At 33.9% G+C, this 21382-nt stretch overlaps 1 protein-coding gene across 3 annotated transcripts; it reads right to left on the bottom strand.

Moving 5' to 3' along the window:
* Positions 1-1338: 1338 nt before the first annotated feature.
* On the bottom strand, positions 1339-19353 carry LOC128156183 (coadhesin-like). Of its 3 annotated transcripts, none has more exons than XM_052818227.1 (18): positions 18967-19353; positions 18418-18573; positions 15940-15993; positions 12324-12512; positions 10216-10389; positions 9432-9602; positions 8941-9114; positions 7265-7438; positions 5626-5799; positions 5478-5531; positions 4920-5243; positions 4637-4746; positions 4231-4289; positions 3948-4141; positions 3674-3839; positions 3223-3438; positions 2234-2510; positions 1339-2113 (listed from the first exon to the last, which is right to left on the bottom strand). In XM_052818227.1, exons 2-18 carry the CDS (start codon positions 18431-18433, stop codon positions 2030-2032), a joined length of 2610 nt encoding a protein of 869 aa, XP_052674187.1. In that variant the 5' UTR covers positions 18434-18573; positions 18967-19353; the 3' UTR covers positions 1339-2029. The 3 variants fall into 3 exon arrangements, with proteins under 3 accessions (XP_052674187.1, XP_052674185.1, XP_052674188.1); XM_052818225.1 differs by having other exon boundaries at positions 2234-2525; positions 18967-19346; XM_052818228.1 differs by lacking the exon at positions 9432-9602 and having other exon boundaries at positions 2234-2525; positions 18967-19344.
* Between the last annotated feature and the right edge of the window lie 2029 nt (positions 19354-21382).

Here is a 21382-nt window from a genome sequence, read left to right on the forward strand (position 1 = left end):
AACAGTATCGCTTAGTTGACCATCAGTAATGATATGTTGATCAATGGCCAAGAACGTGCAGTCTGTTTGATACAGAAAATTGTGATTTTTCCTAAAACTAACTTTGTATTGCTCATGTTTTTATTAGAAGCAAACTCATAAAATCGTTACTTTTATTAAAGAGAATAAATACATTGTATCTAACGCTACATATACCACATATTTTACAATAAAATGATCTTCAGTCCTTCTTAAATTCAGTCTTTCATTGGAAAATCAGTGTTTTTGGGATTTGATTTTAATCAACTCTCCTATGCAAATACTCTCTTGCAAAACGGAAGTGAAACAGTGTTTGGACCCAAGCACAAATCATCACCGCTGACAAGATTTACTTGAGGATAATCGGTATATTCAGAAACATTGTTTTTCACAGACACGTATTTATAAATACCTTAATTGAAATTAGTCAGGTTTCAAATGGTATGAACAATATAGATATATTTTGTAGTCGTATATATTCCTACGCCAGAGTTCAATTAGACTGGTTCGCTGTCTTTGATTACCAAAGCGCCATTTCTACAGCGGTTGGAAACAGGGCAGACTATCCAATATAAAGATAGAATCAATACTGGCGTATACAAAATTATTCGTTTGTCAAAAAATTGCTTGGATACAATTTTTCAGAAAAATTACATATTACAGAACATGATTCATATGGGTTTTTCGTCTATAGATTTGAATTCTTGTAGGAAAAGCCCGAGGATTCATATTACAAACATGTGCGTAATTATTCAAACACAGCTAAGAAACTACTTGCAAATTACATATATCGCTTATTTCAAAATCAACAATAATTAATAAAACCAACTGCCGTCTGTACTCCAGTACTTTGATTTAGTACATGTATATATGCTGTCTGGAGGAATCAAAGAAGGACAACTCGTATTGAGAAATCAACAGCTATGCAGAGATAAATTAAAAGGTCAAGGCACGTAATTGTAATTCACGAGTTATTCATTTTAAATGTATTTTACCAATTGGATACATTTTTGTGTTAAATTGTCTCTTTAATTTGAAGTTTTATGATATTGATTGATTTTTTCTTTTATTTGATAGTCCAAGGGGTAAAAAGGAAGCGAACATAGTAGAAAAGTTAACAATTACAACATGCCCAACTGACTCGTAGCTTATAACAATGATTAATGCTTAGCAGCACGGACGGAATGGGGGGAAATTATTTTATTTATAGAATTAAATAATCATGATATGGTTTCCGTTGCATCATGATTTTATGTATGATTTAATTATATAATAAATATTAAAATATTTATATTATTATTAAATAATAATAAATTTGATGGAAAATAAAGTTTTATTAATAAAAATAAATTAGAAACTTTGTTCAATCTAATTCTATTGATATATCATGCTTTTTTTACAAGCATACATGCAAGTTTGTTTTGATGCAAAGCATAAATAAATGAACAAAATGCTGTGTATCTATCAATGCACCAGCATAGAAACTGAAGAAAAAACATGAATTAAGCAAATGGACATTCAAACAAGAAGCTCATGATGTGTGTATAAAATGAAATGTGTTTAATCAAGCAACAAAAGGTTGAATGAAGTAAGTTATTATACATGTATTTACAATATCATGATGTAAATGACCATGAAAATACAAACGTACAAAGAATTTAGCAAACGCATAGCATCGATAAAGAAATATAAAATGGTTTGAGTAACAAAAATAAACTATGCGACCAGCACAAGCAAAGCAAAAACTATACATAGAACGGAAGGAATGGAATGCAAAAGGATACAATAAAAAAAACCCGGCAGGTCATGCGGAAACATACATAAATATCTGACGTTTGAACAGAGTAAAGGGCAATGATTTGTACATATCATCAAAAATGATTCCAAGATAACTTTGTTCATTAATCACAGTATCACATCAAACTTTGGCTGCCTGGTGAACAGAATGAGGACGGTCAAGTTTCCCATCATAGATTAGTTATTATGACGTCACTACAACAGCTCGGAAGTGCTATGAGGATTCATTATGAACGTTGTATGTTTCTGCTTCGTCCTCCAAAGGAGTTCTAGATTGTTTTTCCGTTGATTGAAAATTCTAATAAATAAAAGTTCATATATATGCAATATTGACTTTCACTGAGATTTAAATGTTTTTCATATTCATCTTTTATTTATTTTGCAATACAGAGTAACCTTTGAACTATTGAACACTCACATGGGTTTCTAGGTCCCTGCGATCTCCTATCATATATACATGCGGATCCTCGCCGCTACGTGACGTACGGATAGAACCAACACTATGCATGCTCATGCTTCTACTCTTCTCGGGTTCCACGTGTAAGAAAATTCGAACGATTTGCTCCGCGTTAGTACTGGCTCTGACGTCATCATTGTCCTGATAGAGGGGGTTGTGGGTGGCCTTGGAGTAAAAGTTCTCTTTGGCCCCCTTGTTGTGTTCCAGCTGATCCAGATGACAGAGGGAGCTCTGGTTACTATAAGACACGGTACTGTAAAAGTCAACCGAAACTTCCTTTTATATTTTGGCCCCGACATAAGTTAAGAATAGTTATACAAGATGTTTAATTATTTATCCGACATAATAGTTGTTTGGCGTTTTGTGCTTTGTATATAATTTTCTGATGTCTAAGAAGAGCTTCAGTTTAAGGCTTTTGCCAGGTGCTCACATCAAAGGAGAGCAAAGCAAAAAAATTAGCCTCCAATACTTAATCTCTTGAGGAAAGAACGTTAACTCTGTTTTTTAAGTCTATGCGACTCCATCTGGAGGAGGAACTCTGAGACGGCAAAAGTTAGGCTTTATTAAAGCGAACAGGAAGAAAGAGTTTCAATATCTAAGGAATGAGTTCAATAGTAGAGCATAAAATTTTTTAATGGGGGAGGTGTTTAACTTTATTACTTATGATTTCATTTCCTTCCAGCGAGTGTACATGTAAAGGTTGGGCTATATATTTGATTTTCTAATAATGAGAGGTTGTAGATTTACAAAATTGAAGTGTAACGTCACGTGGTTTGATACGTTTTTGAGTTTCCAGGAAGTCTTATTGTAACTCGAAGAGTTGTTTAAATGATGTGAACTAACTGTTAGCCAATAAAATAAACAACAAAATTGCAAAATTGCAACAAAATATTTAGATTTTTTCATGTAATTACGATCAAAATCTGACGACTGGACAACAACTCCCCTACCTTTTCAACTGTTTCTTCTGCTCGTGAATTTTCCTGCAGACACAGATGACGGCCACCGTGATAAACAGGAAGAGGCCGCCCCCCACGCCGGCGGTGACCCCGATCAGCGTCAGGTTGTCCGACTCCCCGCCAATAGGCTCCACGGAGTCCAGCTCTTTGGTCTTCTCACACTTGTCTCCGTAATACACTAGCTTGGAGTTCTTGAATTGTTTACAACTGAAAAATAAGGATGACATTAACATGGACTTGTATCTGTTGTTTTATACAATTCCATGGCCTAAAACGGATATCAAGATGGAAAAATATTATATTTCATCCCATTCATATCAATTCTATAAACAAATTAAAAAAAAAACTATATAACTACAAAACCTTCCATCCCAACCTACCTTTAACACTTGCTAGCATTTTTGCAGATAATAAAACTTGAGTGAGATACATTTACACTTACTAGCACTTTGGTAGCTTTGTGTCGGCGTCCACTAAACAGGAACCATGAGGACCACACAGGAAGCCGGTACACTGGTTCACGCATATCGCCCCTCCCTCCCTGAAGTCACAGAAGTAGCCGTCCAGGGGACATGCGCAGGCCGCCTTCCTCTCGGTCGAAAGTACAGCTAAACAGAGACATGTACAGTCATATACTAGTATTGGTAGAAATGTTAACCATTTACGTGACCTGTGAGTAAAATTAAATTGATACACAGTCATGAAACGAGATTTACCCGAGATGTCTTGTTTTGAAGCATCTGTATTAGTTTTGACGGTATTGACGGGGAATCCGGAGAAGACCGGTTCATTGGGAGTCCATTTCGTGGCCTTACTAAGAAGATGGTCCTTGGCGGCGCGAACTCTATCATCCGTGGACAAAGCCTCCCCAGACAAACCCACAGTATAGTTGACGCGGATACTGCCGTAGCTACAAGGTAATTAACACTCAATCAGTTGAAGGTATTCAACATTTATAACCAATTGTTAAAACTCTACTTAATAATAAAGTAACTGTACCTGAATCCATTGATTACAACCATTAGAAAGCCAGGAGTATTCTTGAACCGTTCTGTAAGCTGAATTAAAAAATGAATTTTTTTTTTGACAATCAATAAATGACATGGATATACATGTATCTTAATCAATAAAGTAATGGGAAATCTTGACCTTAGGTCTTGATTAAATATGCAGTGGAGCCTTTTGACTCTCGATACATAATAAAGGTATAGGGAGTCAACTATAGCCTCTAATCTTTGGTCCTCATGAACTTTCTTTGACGAGAGAGAGAGAGAGAGAGAGAGAGAGAGAGAGAGAGAGAGAGAGAGAGTGATCTTGAGCTATGAACAAACAATCTAGTTTTTTAAAGTTTTGATACGTGTTTTTTAACTGTAATTTTAATACAATAAAATCCGATGACACGTACCACCTCCAAAACCATTTTCCCAGTCTCTTTGTAGGTTGTACTTGATGGATCCAGCAGTTTGTCGTCAAAATTCTTATCGATGTACACGGCAAAGGAAACTACCACCATTCCTGAATGTAACAAGATGTCATTCAGCAGGGACTCGTTACTTACCATCTTCTTATTTCTTATAAATATATGGACCTATACATTAGTATTAATACTAAGCAACAGGACTTGTCATTTGTCATGTTTTTGTTGTTTTCATATTTTTACAAGTTCATGCTGTCGTAATATTACAAACCCAGTTTTGGCTTGTTGAATTCCTCTGAAGACTTTGATGTTGTTGGTAGAATTGTTGAGACTGTTGTAACCTCTGACACACGTGTTTCTGATGTAATAAATGACGTTTCTTGGTAAGTGACGTGTGACACACTCATATGTGACGTCTCTGTTTGAGCGGTGGTTGTGACGATTTGTTCCTGTGATGTAACAGACTCAGTGCGCGTTGTGATGTCTGTCGTTAGAAGGCCAGAGGAGGACATTGTTGTGGAAGACACTGTAGATGTCTCCGTCGGTAAAGTTTCTATTGCTGTTGTTTGCCTTTCACTAGTTTCCGTTGTTTGAGCTGTCAGAAGACAATTGGAAACGTAAATATTGTCCCAAAATATAACTTAACTTTACAAATAATTATAAAACATGACAAAATACATCATTTAATACACATAATAAATGTTTGCGATGTAATAATGATTGTTTTGTGGACTTAATAAAATTTCTTTTAATTGTAATGTATTTCAGAAAACATAACGAATGAGTGACTTTGAATTATCTTTTGTACTTAGTTGTCGTTCTTACTCACTTGAAGGTTTGGTCGCTTCAGGCTTCCTTGTCGACAATGTTGTCAAAATAGTTGCTGCAAATTTAGAATAAAGGTAAGTGCTGAAGCTGATATTATACGCCAAGTAGGAATCTTGACAATTTTTAATGTAATTAAGATAGTAACGTACTTTCACATGGCGATAAATCTGTACATGGCCGTGTATCTGTCTGGTTTCCCTCGCAAGGTTTCCCGCCATTTTCTGGAGCAGGGCTGTTACATTCCCTGGTAGACGTTTGGGAACCAAATCCACAGGTGGCGCTACAGGAGGAGTATGGTTTCCATGGCGACCATCCACCATCAACTGTAAGAATTTGATTTTATATATCATTTTCTAACCAAAGAGATATTCTATTTTTGGTTATTGTGTTCTTGTTAATTTGTTGGATTTTACATTTAAAATAGGACAATTATACATTCAGAAAAACATTTGATGGGTTTACGCTCCATCCCCCCAAATTCATTAAACCATGGATTATCTGTGTTCAGTCTGTCTAAAAATAATTCGTCAGCGAAGGGTACATCCCTTTGCTATTTATAAATATACGTGCATAACAATACTTAACAAGAAATCAAATGGGCCGCAAAAAATATAATATTGTATGAATCACCATTGGTTGTTAATTTGCATAAAAACACACCACAAGAGGAAAATAACGATCGAGTTGGTTGTACTAATTTTTTTTGTTAAATTTTAATTTCTATATTTTCAGCAGCACGTTTTGAATTTTGACATTTTACTATTACTCAAAAAAAAATCAAGTTCGTTACTGTAAGCATTTGTAACGGTAATTGTATGATCATTGGATTAATATAAAGTAATATAGACCACGTTGATTTGTATATTATTCTAATACAAAGTTCAACTCATCATTATTCTCTTGAAGATATGTATTTTAAACCCTCTTGATTTTTTTGTTGCATTGCATTGAATTTAAACCTAATGCATTAGTTTAATATGATTTGAAGGGACCAATTATAATAAAATAGAAATGGATTATTTTAAGGTACAAGTAAGATCATGCTCATCCAATAGAATCTGGACAATTTTAAAGGTAAAAAATAAGCCGGATAATTTTTTTCTTAAACGGAATTATAAACCTTATCTAACCTTCAGTTTATGAAGATAATCATGCATAGTTATTTAATTGCATGAGGTTCTCAAAAGAATTTAAAAAAAGCAGGTTTGCTCAAATTTTCAGTTTTTTCATATTTTTGCGTAAATGATTGATATAGATGTCATTTTATGATATATTTCTACCACATACCACATGGAAATATAATAAATACACACACAAAGTCATTTTATTTGACGCAGTACATAGAAATTCAAATATATCGTTCAAATAAAATTTCATGTCATTCAGGTCTTTATTTGTTCAGGTCTTTAGTATGTCCCGTATACCGATCCCGATACATTGTTTGAAAAGAATGAAAAACTCCGACATTTTCCGAATATATTATAGTCTCGATAAAAACGCGTATAACATGACAGTCTATTCCCAACTTTACATTTACCAGTAAAACAAAAAATATGTAATAATTTTTAAAAGGCACAAAACATTTTTCAACATGCAAATTTACTTTTACTTCATAAAAATAAGCAGAATATTAATTCAATTAAAAAAAACTATCCCGCAGAAACGCAGTTACAATATTTAAATGTATATCAAATAACGGACCGCCTCCTGGCGGCCCGTAAAAACCATTTGAATTACTTAACCAAGAGTGATGCTAAAAATGCACTGTGATTGTCCGTATGAAATTACCTGGACACAGGGGCTGATTTGGACACACCCGAGTGTCGTTGTTGTTTCCTGTACAGGGTTGGCCGCCAAACTGTGGGGAGGGGTTTGTGCAGGTCCTGGTAGATGTTTGATAGCCCACCCCACAGGTCGTGGTACACGGTGTGAAGGGGCTCCAACGTGTCCAGCCTCCGTTCACTGCAAAAGGGATTTTCAATATACAATTTGGTGTCAGAAATCACAAACAGGAAGATTTTCCCACAACTTGTTGTCAGATATCACAAAAAGTGATATTAACAAACAAGGCACTGTCTGATACAAATTAGTCACGTTCAGCATCTTCCGGCTTTTCATTCACAATTTACGATGGTATATGATTTTATCCAACAAGTGTCATGCTTGCTATCCCGAGTTTTGGCAATGCACAACGAGTTGTATAAAAATCGTAGGTCGAGATTCTTTTCATTCCATGTTAAGCCCAGTTTAATAAGGAAATCCCTGTTCTATTGACTTTTAATGCAAACGATTTTTAAAACGTCTTTTCAATATCAAAATGTACAAATTCATTGTAACGTCATAGCAGTGTATAAATTTTCATAACAATAGGAAATTTATAATAATTTATTATATCCACCGCATATTGAGGGAAACGTTAAACAATTCTATTAGGGTTTTACAAAAAAGACATTGAAAATAAATATTATGTACAATAGTTGTTGTCTAAGGGCTTAAAGTTAGCAGCTGAATATAAATACTAGATTTATTGTCCGAGGGCTTTCTATCAAATTAACATTGGAACCATTGTCTTAGGGTAACAACACACTGATTGAAGGCTGACACAAGAAACACTTAATGACAGTTATGTTGAAATTCAATTCAATTCAATTTATCATCCTTGAGCTTTACAACTCATCGGAATACAAATTATAATACACATAAAATTATATACAAATGTGCAATGTGCAGTAAGTGAGTGGACATATTAAGACAATATAATCATGTACGTATCTTAGAATATGAATGGACATAAATGTTTGATAAGTAGCTTAAACTGTAGTATTATTACAATGCTGCGCTCTCATCTTGAAAGCGCTAGACAAATATTTTCCTAGATTATTGAGTTCCTTTGTATTGTTAACACTTAAAAGTTTAGCTAGCTTAAAAACACTTGGTTTTTTGTAATAAAAACTCTTTATATATTTCTTTCGTAATTCAGCGTAGGACATATGAGTATAAAGTGGAACTCATCTTCTAAATCTTTTTTATTACAATGATTGCAAAATCTTTCATTTCTTGGCACCTTGTTGTGTCGACTTTTTTCAATATTTAAAGAGTGTGATGAAGTTCGAAAAAAATTTTTTTTTGAAATATAATTAATCGGTCTCCTAAGATAAGTTTGCAAACAAAAATTGAAAGAAGTGAAGACAGACGGCAGGAGTAATTGTCTGAGGTTTTGTAACATACACATTGAGTAAAGATGGTAATACCTTACACGAGTTTTTAAACACATGAATCCACAGAAATAATTTCTCTAGAAATTTGCTTTTAGAGATTATTTGCCGAAAATTATCTCGTTTTCCCTCTAGAGATACTTCTGAATAACTTGTACAACTTTATGCATTCGGAGATATTTCGATCTACAGCTAACAATGGTTGCCCTAATTAAGATTGCTTCCTCTTAATCAAACTCAATTACTCACCTGGGCATTCCTTAAGTAAACATGATTTAGATTCATACACGGCACCGGGACAGTCCCGACCACCGTTGACTGGGGCAGGGTTCGAGCATGATCGGATTCTGATTCTAGACCCGCGTCCACACGTGACCGAGCACTCACTTCCGCTGGTGATCCAGGCACCCCATCCACCGTCCACTGTGGCAAAGTAACGTGAAAAGTACGTGATAAACTTTGCTCATGTTAGGAAGAGTCAGAATTTCAGATAATAACATAGTCTGTGTAATGAAAGACGCATTGGTGCATTGTCCGTGAAATAGATCACGGATTCAAAGTATTTTACGCTAAAAAAAATACAAAAAAAAATATAAGAAAAGAATGCAAGAAAAAAATATAAGAAAAAAATGCTTCAAGCAGTCATATAAGATAAGTGACTTAAGCAAATCTCAAGCATGAGGCAAAAGCTGGTGGCAATATAGCTGAAAAATCAAGCGCGTAATGAAAATACTCTGTACCAGGGCACTGCTTAGCGCTGCAGCCGATAACCTCGCTTGCGTTTCCCGCGCAATCTAATCCTCCATATTTTGGCGCAGGATTGTTACAAACTCTGGTTCTATTTTTAGTACCGTGACCGCAGTTCACGGAACACTCTGAATAAGCTGACCAATTACTCCACTGTCCGTCTACTGTTGGAATAGAATACCCAGACCACTGAACAGATTACTTGTTACAGGTTTCATCTCAAATAGAGGTTCATTATGTTATAATGGTCAAAAAGCAGTCATATAATTAGCTTCAGTTCATAATATCATCCCGAGAGTCTAGTAATAGTAAGATAAACATACATAATTATAACCCATATGATATAGTTACACATAACTAAATTTAAAACTATAGCAGCTATATTTATAAGCAAAACCTTAGCTATATTTCAGCTTTAATTGTAGTTACATGTACATAAAAAAACCAACATCTAAATAGCAGCAGTACCAATCTACACGTTGGCAAAATAAACAAATCACTACTTTCGATATATATTTCAGCTTCAATTTTAGCAATATTTATATGAAAAAATTACAATACACACATCAGTAAACTATACACATCTCTACAAAACATATATTTTCAGTTGTTGCAAAACCTAAACTCAGCAAGAGCAACATCTAAATACAAAAGCTATGTCAATGCACACATTTGCCAAAATAAACATTATTCATGCTTGATAAAATTGTTGTTAGTAAACTGGAAAACCCAAACGAAGCGAGAGACGAGTTCTCTGATTCCAGACTGAGCACTTACTTGCACAGAGAGGAAGGTCTCTACACGGCTGGGTATCTGTAGCGTTCCCCACACACGGCTTCCCTCCATTTTGGGGAGCTGGGTTGTTACAGCGCCGGGTAGAAGTGTGGGAAGCTTCGCCACAGGTTGCCGTGCAGACGGAAAACGGTTTCCAAGGCGACCAGCCACCGTCCACTGTTAAAGAAAAAAATAGTGTGATATTTTTACCATAATTTTACGAAAAATCATTGTAATCGGATGTTGATACTGTTGTCAATTTCGCTGCTGATTCTAGATTAACTTTAATTCCTAACGTTTTAATGACACTAAAGAGGCCGGTTCTAATTATTTTCAACCTAACTCTTTAAATGACACTTCTATATTTTAAAAATAATGTAATTTTACAATCAAAATTCGATCATACACAATACTATCTTTGAAAGGGAGTTAACACAATTTGTTTCTAATTTTACTACATAGGATACTCAGGAGTACAATTACAATGCACCAGATTTTTACATACCTCAAATAGTTTTATTTATCCCTACGAATATCTTTGAATGGAAGCTAATCATATATGCGAAAATTCACTAAAAAGGGAATTAACAATCTGATTTGGTTTGGATAATATCTCAAACTTTTTTCCCATGCCCGCCCCGTATTGCAATAATGTAGTGTATATGGATGGAGATAGCTCATCTTAGTTTGGTCTTCTTTTAGGCACTGTCGACAAATTCTGAGTGAAATGCGTACGGGTAGACTTAGTTTATTATCGTAAACGATAGTTAGCGAAATAAGAATTTTAACAAGTTCGCTTTGATTTGATTGACCTCAATTTTGTATATTATGTATTCTTTATGAAGGGCATTAAGCAATGCTTTTGGGTTTGCAAAAGCTGCTCTCAGCAAATTCAAAACTCTAAATAGAATACAAAGCTAAATGAAATACGTTTGGTGTATAGAAGTGGGTAAAAACCTATTTTAAGCTTCATTCATTGTCTACAGTCATTTGAACTTTAAATGGCATTAAATTGTACAAAGTTCAAATGTAACGTCAAGCGGATTTATCCGTTGTTGACGTTAGTTAAACTGTGACTTAGGCAACATTCTTTATACGATATAAAACTGCCAATCAAAGATCGCGCTCGACCAGAATTAAGTATTAGAATACTATTATATTAACGTAACGGTAATGTGTTGTTTTTTTTTAAATGAGCTTTTTGTATCAATGTCTTAAAAGATCATTAAAAAAAAACATTACAGTTACGTTAATACAAGTATTAAAAGTCTCAAACTTAATCTCAAAATATTATAAACTTGTCAGAAAAATCTTACGAATTTATAAAATAAAACCAAAAGTATGGGTCTATGATGTAAAAGAGATGTGGCAAGAAATACACTAATTTTAAGCAAAAACTGAAGTTTATTTTTTCTTGACTTTTATGAAATATCAGATTGATTTGCCAATATATGCCGGTAGAAACATAAAAAACTGTTAAAATATGTGTTTTGAAACAATTCGAAGATATCCCAAAGCAAAAACTATTTGAAAATTTGGTCTGCACGGAAAATAAGGAACTTCAAAGTAAAATTAGGGTACTCAAAAACAACAATTCATAAAAAATGTTCATTTTCTTCTTAAAACCATCCGCCTCAAAATGTAGTCCTTTACTAAACTCTGTTAATATGTACTTTTCCCTTAATTATTTTATTCAATATAGTTTATTTGGCATTGAAAAATATGAATTAACAAGTACAATTAATACCATATATGATGCATAATTTCCAGACTAGAAGTGACCCCAAATGGCTACCCAAAATCAGGATCGAACCCTTTTAAATAATTCAATGCTTTTTTAAAATTTTGATGTTACATCCACAAAACTACCTTTAAAAGAAAAAAAAAATCTGAATAAAGTCAAGAGCATTCGAATTAGACTCGGCCTTGTTGAGTGAGTGACAGAGGGTCACCAACAGTTGCATCTTGTCAATTTTGCAGTTTTTAAATCCTTTGTGAATTTACTCATTAAAAATGTCTAAACTAAATCTTGTCTAATAAAAAAATTCTTTCGTTGACGGTCATTTAAAATGACATTATTTGACATGACAGATGGAACAGTCGCACAGTACCTGGACACGGTCCTTTATTACAGGTGTGTCTTTCGAACATCGATCCTTTGCATTCCTTTCCTCCATTCTGCGGTGTTGGGTTAGTACAGGTGCGGAGTCGGAATATTGACCCTGACCCACAGGTGACAGAACAGGCGTTAGAGTCTGCCCAAGATGACCAACCACCATCCACGGTCAGTAAGGCAGAATCTGAAATATGTATTTGTAAGAGTACGTAATTAAAAACAAGTATACTAGCGGAAAAAAGAAACTGTGCATTATAAAATTTAGTATAATTTTCTTATATCTAATGTCTGTATTTATAAAATTTAAACAATCGATATTATTATACTTTTATGTTAAATAATGAAATCCGATTGGTTTAGACGCAGTTAATAATCCGTTCTATTACCCTCAGTGTTAGCAACACACTTAGCAACAGGTAACACTATATAAATAGTGCCTGTTTGGGAGGGTAACAGTTGAAATGGTGAAATTGAATTTATATAGGAATAACGTAAATTCTACAGCGAACCGTACGCGCATAATTTTCGCGCATGTAACATTTTTTAATGTTACCCGTTGCTAAGTTCGTTTCTAACGCTGAGGGTAATAGAAAATATTATTAACTGCGTCTTAACCAATCAGATTTCAGTATTTAACATGAAAGTATAACAAAACGAATTGTTACATGCGCGCACGGTTCGCCGTAGAATTTATGTCATTTCTATATAAAAGTAGTAAAAAATTCTCTAAAATTAAGACATTCAGTATAATAAAATAAATAGTGCCTGTTTGGAAGGGTAACATTTGAAATTGACACCCCGAGGAAACCATTGTCAACCGACGCGAAGGGGTGTCAATTTTAACTGTATACCCTCCCAAACAGGCACTATTTATATAATGGTAATGTTTTTGACAATATCGGATGGTAACCGTCCGGGTGCACGGACTTTTTCATGGTTAGTGAGCACCTGTTGTTTATTGAAGAATTTGTACGCACGAGTTTACGGGCCAATACTGTTTGGAATAAGAACTGTAAAGGATTTGTTTAAACTTTTTTTGTTAAGGAAATCACTTTAGTTTCAACAAAATTTACCCCTATGTCATGGCACGACTCAACGAAAAGCAACGAAATCGTGCTGTTGGGATGCTGCAAGCTGGAATGGCACAAAATACTGTAGCAAGACACTTTGTGGAGTTCATCGGAACACCATCCAGTCATTATGGAGACGTTTTCAACAATCTGGCAACACTCAAGATCGACCGCGCTCTGGGCGACCTCGTGTGACGTCACGTCAACATAACAATTACATTAGACTTGTGCATCTGAATATCGTTTCCAGACAGCAAGTTTGACTGCCCGTAGCATTCCAGGGCAATTAGTCCAAGAACATTGCATAATCGTCTTCGCGAGCAAAACATCAGACAAAGACGTCCAGCGGTGCGCCCAGTACTGCTTCAACGTCATCGTATCGCCAGACTAGCGTGGTGCACACGACATCTGCGATTCAGAATACAGGACTGGGCCAATATTCTGTTCACTGATGAATCCAGATTTCATTGGATAGCAGTGGCGGCTGTTGTAGAGTGTATCGTCGCGTTTGGGAGAGTTACCAGGATGCTTGTGTTATGCAACGTCGACAATTAGGTGGAGGTAGCGTTATGGTGTTGGGTGGAATATCAGCACGTGGAAGGACCCCTCTACAAATTGTCAATGGAAATCTCACCGGCGTACGCTATCGAGATGAAATTATTCAGCGTCACGTGATACCCTTCATAAAGAGACATCAAAATCACATCACTCTGCAGCATGACAACGCAAGGCCACACGTTGCACGTGTAGTCAGAGACTTTTTTGTTTAACAGAATGTCGATGTCTTGCCCTGGTCAGCTGTTTTCCCCGATTTGTCGCCGATCGAGCCGTCTGGAATGAAATGGAAGTTTACGCTGTTTACCAAATCAGCCAGTGACATTGGCTGATTTAGGCCAGGCTTTAACCAACATCTGGAACAACATCCCTCAAGCATTTCTGAACACTTTTGTGGCATCAATGAGGCGTTGCTGTCAAGCATGCGTGAACGCAAATGGTGGTCACACGCGTTATTAATTTTGTTAATTCAATTTCAAATAACAGTGACTTTCGAGTGTGCTGAAATTGACGTTATTCGACGTTGACATTAATGTGTTATGAGATGATGTTACGAATACATGTGTTAACAGTATTACAAAACATAAAATATGTTCATTGTAATTATTAAATGTTTTTTCATATATTAAGTAATGCACAGTTTCTTTTTCCGCTAGTATACCATATGTACCTTATGCATGATTTAAAAATAATAATTTAGCTTTAAGCCGGGACCCTAAGCGGTCATTGCTGTTTTTGGGTTGTAACGATCCATGATTTACAAATCTTTACGTAACTAAAACAGATAACCTTTGGGGGTATTATCGATTCCGATTCTTTATAACAGGCATCAAATGTCCTTAAAATGGGCCATTTACTTTTCTTTAAAATAAATTGCACACATTTGGACATTGGACTGTAATTTCCCCTTTTCCTTCGTTTCAGTTAAAGTGGCAGTAGCCCTAACGATTTCCACCGAGGATCAAAATTTGTCTTGATTACTTAGAACGTTTTTGTGTAGAACTGGTGTATAGGTCTCGAGAAATAGTTCTTCAAAAGTCATCTTTTTTAACATATTATAATATTGGACACACTTCCTAATGCCTGTATTATACTAAGTTTGCGATAATTATATTAAAGATAACGTTTGACAGCGAGTGTCCGGGTTGAGTTTAATCATAGCTTTAAAGGATGAAATACAGGTAATTGATTGTTTCTGTACTATTATTTTAGAAAATAAAGCATTACTTAATTTCCCTATTAGACCTTATCAGCAATAACATATCCCACAGATAACACTAAATACTTATTGTTGAAAACATTTTAAATATTGCTTGTAACATTTCGACAAAAAGACCTAGAGGGTCTTAACCCCGATTGGAACTAAATCCCAGCCTAACACAGGATGTGTTTATATGTTTTGGTGAATTCGTTATTTGAAGCTCTGGTCTTCTTTATCAGTGACCCGGCTGTATTATAAGGTCGTCATTGATATCATTCTCTCTGCTGACATTAAATATTTCCTTTGCTATACCTGTCCAGGTGTAGTCCAACAGGTCACATTTTACTGATAAAAATGATAATCGAGAAATGTATTGGTTTAATAAGGGTTGGAATTTTAATTTATCGACGTCGTTTTGAAAATCATTACACATGTAATATATTCCTCCAATAATCAATAACTCATCAAAAAATTGCTTACATTTTTTAGGCTTGCTATTAAGAGTAAGTAGACTGTGGTATTAAATACAATAAAAAGCCCACCCTAAAACATCAGTTGATCGGGTGAGCTTTTTATTTAACGCTTAATTTAGTGCAAAGAACAATAAAAGGTAGCTTTAATCAACCCAGTGTATAAGAGTATGTTTGTAGCTACTGATATAATTAAAGTCATGCCTTAAAATTCATTTTCTTAAATACAGTAAAGAAATACACATTTTGATCTAAATGTTTTTGTTAAAAGCTGAAGAAATTTTTAAACCGATTGAGTATGAATTCTTCACTCACCTGTGGTTTGTTGAAACGATTCTTTGAACAATAAGACCATCAGTACATACATTTCTGTAAGAAAACAAAATAAACTTAATCATTGTGAAGAAAATAAACATTGTTATTACCAAAATAAAGCTGACACAAATAGGCAACACATGTTAAATGTAAACAACTACGTGTATTGAAAACCACAATAACGTTAACAGAAAAGTAACTTACGAGGGCTGTTGGTAAATTATTTAGACATTTACTCTTATTTCCGTGGGACAAATGATAAACCCTTGAAATTTCACCAAAATGTACACAAGGATAGAGTTTATCAATATAAAGTTTCTTGTCCATGGCATAATTAGATCATTACTGGTATATTGTAGTATTGGCCAACTTGCCTTCGCCCAGTTATCCGGAGCAACCGAAAACTTCTCATCGTTTGTTTACATTTCAAGATGGAAACATATGCATATTATCTTTATTCTTGATTTTCGAGTTTTTTTAACCGAATGCCAGTATATCGTGAAATGTCACCTACAGTCATTCACATATTTTAGAACTGTTGACTAAATAAGTGTGTAAAAAGTATTTGATTTTAGTCCCTTTGTCTTATTCCTAATTAAACAATCAGTAAAAAAAACAATAAACTAAAGCCCTTTTTTCCTTGCCATCGTATAGTTTTTGTTTAAGCAATAAGGGTGGCCTAAAAAGGTCTTTTTTCGAGATTTCCACCCATTTGGTGTACATTCGCAGCGCCGCTATGACGTCATAATTCAATACACCGTCGTTATCAGATTTCTATTGCTTGGTAAATATATCTGTACCATATCCGTATTTCAACTCGAACACTTGTCAAATTTGATGAAAAGTCAGTCACAATGAATAGCAAAATCACCATATATATTTTGATTCTTTTATCATAAAATATAAGTTGCCGGACACTTAAAAAGAAGATGTTTCAGTTTAAACTGAAAATTCGTTATTCTCTAAGTTTAAGTCTGCGCCGGGTACCCCGACCACCGATTTGTTTATCTACCATTGTAAACAAAATATTAAATATTTTCAAAGTTGTACTTTGTTCAATTATTTGTTGGGGTTCTTAAATGTTTATGCCGATTTTCACCAAAATTCGTTCCTTATAAAGGAAAATATCTACGGAGTCTCAATAATTTCCAAACAAACCTCGTAATTGCTTCTTTATGAAATGTTCAGAAAGAAAAAATAATAAAGTATTGAATGCTATTGGCAGCTCATTAATAGTCAAGCGATTTAACCAACTGATCAATTGTTTTATGTTTGCTATCAATAGATAGGTATAGGCAGACGCCATCACCCTGACTGACACCAGTACAAGTACTTGAGTCTGTAAAGGGTGTAGAGACACCCAAAACAGACAGTTTCATTTCATAATGTAAAGATGCTTATAAGGTATTATTTCTAATATATGTGGTTTTTAAAAAAAATATCTTAAAGCCGAAAAGAAATCGTCAAATCCATAATTCTGTTCGTTATAGTAATAAAAAATGTGATAATTGGATGAGGGAGCTAGTCTACCCCTTCCCGACCAAAAAATATATTGAATCTACAAACTAATCAACAAATCTATGTCCAATCCACTTGTTTTAACAAATTCTTATTAGTTTTAAAAATGAGACCGGCAAAGATTCGTTTTTTTAAAAACATACGTATTCAAGAACATTTGTCTTCAGATTTTCAATATTATGCTCCAATATTATTTACATAACCTCTCATTGGGGTTCCTGTAAAACGAAAGGTGTGTATTGACATTTATTGCGAGGATTGTAAGCGTGGTATTGGCTATAAAGGATCCGAAAAGTGGGAACAATGAACTATTTTGCTGAATTTGTTAAGCATGGATCAATATATACAAAAATGCTATACATGTGTGTTTATTATGCCGTTTCAAAAGCTTAATTTAACTATCTTCAGTTTATAACTTAATGAATGTATTTTTCAAAACTATTTACCCTATATCATACCTTCGTGTACCAGGATATTTACATTGGATGAACTAATCTGTGGTATTTAAACACTAATTGTCCTTTTGTTTGATCATTATCTATTCATTGATAACGTAATAAACACTTCGAAATAACATATTTGATATAAGTGAAAATATAATTAATTGAGGAAACTTTACAGGCTTCTTACTAATGCCCATATTACAACAATGAAAGATAATACACTAGGAATAAGTCAAAGAAAAATTGTTTTAGAATAAATTCTGAAATTTTGATGTTTTAGTGCTCTTTTTTTTTTAAATTTGTTTAACGTATGTATGATCATCGTTCTGACAAACTAAGACACATAGTATTAAACCAATCGACATTTATATGAGAGGTGGCAAAAACAAAAGGAAATAGCCACTGATATCGCAATTTTTTTTTTCAAAATCTAAGAAATATTGTCATTCATATAAGACTGCATTTCACATATATTTTAATACGTTTGTGACCCCCCCCCCATAAAAAATCCACTTACTAACTGTCCAAGACATGGTCACTTCCTTCCACCTACTCTCTGTTTGATTTGTGTAATCCTCGGGGGTTCTCGTTGCTCATGCGCTATCTCCAAAACTGAATGAAATAAGCCTGTTCCCATGAGATAAGTTACCCACATGCCGGGTCACGTGTCCAGCTTGAAAAAAAATGACAGGTAATAATTTTTCACTTATAAGCGTTTTATGAAAAGCAAGATAAAGGAGTAGCTATTTTGAATCATTGATCCTCTAAAGATGGTATTGCTGTCAATTAAAATGAAATGTTTTCAGATTAATCAGCGAATTGTTAAACTATTATAATGTATTTCTAATTATAAAAATGAATTTATTTTGAACATAAGAGAATACTGAAAGTTATTCCATATATTGTGATGTTTTTACCTATGAAAATATTAAGTAACTTTTTTTATAATATTCATAAAAGCAATTATGACGAAAGCATATTTTACTTTATTAAATATTTATTTTTCAAACATTGTTTGAGTTTATTATTTTTTAAAAATAAGATCAAATACAAAACAGAAACATACTTGTGATATCATATGTTTCCGACCCTACCCAGTTTTTAAGGGGGACGCTTAAGATGGACTGTTATCCGTAGATAAGTCTTCACTTTTAAAACTCTCAACGTTCTTTCTACGACATCCCAAACTCTGCACCCGAGCTATGCTTTTGTGGCCCTGTGACAATATAAGCCATATTAACACTTTCATGTTTGTGCTGGACAACTAACGAGGATAAAGAATGCCCATTTATCTCCAGCTTTTATTTAAGGATGTAACTTTTTATTTGGTTTGTCCATATCTGTGTGAGTTGTTGACACGAAAGTATAAGTTTTCATAAACTCTTGTTGACAACTAAGGGCGGGTCAATTGAAAGGGATCAAATTGAGAATGGTTGAAATAAAAGAGTAATTCTTCTTTCGGATTCAACCTGCAAATACCAGTAAAATAAAAAAAAAAGTAGGTATTATTCAAACATCTGTTTGTATGTTGCATATAAGACGCATTTTAAAAAAAAATTAGATATACCTTGGTTAAATAATTAATCTGAATTTTTTTTTCAAATAATAAAACCGCATAACATTACTAAACATATCAAAAATACACCATTTACCAATCCATCTGCTTGTTTATAAGAAATACAAAATGATATCAATGGATACTCAGTGTGTTTAGGTTTTTATTGATTAGACAAGATATTATCTTACTACACGTTGATTCATACCTAATATTGAAACATAAATCGTAAACTTTTTTATGCACTTTTAGCACACAGCAGTGGAAAACATCACCATAATTTTTTTTTTACCAAAGCATGTAAGGGATTCATTAAATTAACTCTGAAAGAAGAATCATTTTTTAAAACTTATTTGATTGGCCGCATCGTTAACAAACATTTCGTGGAAACAGCCGTCACAGTCATGGTCCCCGATAACAGTTGATAACTCTATTGACTGAGAGGTCGGTATGTTGTCTTCTGGAGCACACACCTTCACAAAGATCAACTCGTGCATCTATTTCAATATGGTGGTAATGGAGATGTATTTTAGGCTTCGTGGTCTGTTTAACTGAATTGTACAATGATAAAGAACCGATAAAATTTTGTAAAAAAAAATACAAGGAAGATTCCCCAGTCTCTGGAAGAAAAAAATGCCACTTATTCTGCATCTATTTTTATTCGATAATTTGTCAATCGCCCACTTAATTTATAAAATAATTCACTCAACGATAACAACAATTTCTTTTCTTGGTTCTACTTAGTAAAAATAAGAAAAAAATTAGAAAATTCAAGCAACGCAATGCAGTGTAACGAGTAAAAGTTTCAAATATTTCAGCGCTATAGGACTTGTCACTTCATCAATTACAAATAAACAGCAAATAACGTTGTAAAGTATCTTTAAATGTATTTTTATTTTAGAAGAAAGCAATTACAAAGAATAAATAAATAACCTCGGTTTGTAATGAATCAAGAAATACAAAAATATTAAAACTATACTTGCATTCCAAAAGCACAATTCAAATTATAACCCTAAAAAACCCTTACTTTGCTAATAATCAAAATATGGGTTCTTATCATTTGCATTTTTTTTCTCTATCTGTGAAATTGCCTTTAACATTTCTTCGTACTGTATACAGGAAAATTAACGCCCCCGTTTTTTTTTTGCCTCTTTCAATATATACACACACTTGTTATATTCTGTCATATGCTTTGACATTATATATTACAAATTAAATCCGAGTGACCTTATGATAAGGTCACTTAATCTGGGTTCAGATACTGGAATTACTTAGTTGCATTCACAGAAGAAGAAAGCAGGCATAGTTATATTAAGAAGAAGATGAGTCTAAAATCAACCGGCGCCATTTTTAGAGAGAGAGAGAGAGAGAGAGATAGAGAGATAGAGAGAGAGAAGTGTAGTAAAATACGATACAAATGTAAGTCTTCAAGTCTTAGTCTCGTCGTCTTAACATGAGTAAACATTCATTTTATTGTTAACAAAAATTGTTTTCAATCTTTACTTTGTCTGAGCATGAAAGGATAATTCAACATTAATTTAATCTATATTGACGTGATTATTTCAAAACCATGTTTAAAAGTACTTAAATCCTAAGTAAAGGCTATTTAATCTATAGCTATGTACTATATCTCTAACTCTCTTTACAGCTATGCATGTGATTGTATGTAATATTATGGCATTTCTATGATTTAGATGACCCACTTTAATTTACCAAAATGACCTGTACTAGGACAACTTTAAAATACATCTAATTCAATTCTAAAGTCCTCGACAATTTATCAATTTATTCTTATTGGTATTAATTCATAGACACATTTCGTGGAAAATCGCAATCATTAACCTTTGATAACACGTGATAAAAATTATGACGATTGTGTCTTAACATCATCTTCTAAAGTCCACACCTTTGTAAAGACAGGTGTATC

The sequence above is a fragment of the Crassostrea angulata genome, chromosome 7 (genome assembly GCF_025612915.1).
Source record: "Crassostrea angulata isolate pt1a10 chromosome 7, ASM2561291v2, whole genome shotgun sequence".
Classification (NCBI taxonomy): Eukaryota; Metazoa; Mollusca; class Bivalvia; order Ostreida; family Ostreidae; genus Magallana; species Magallana angulata.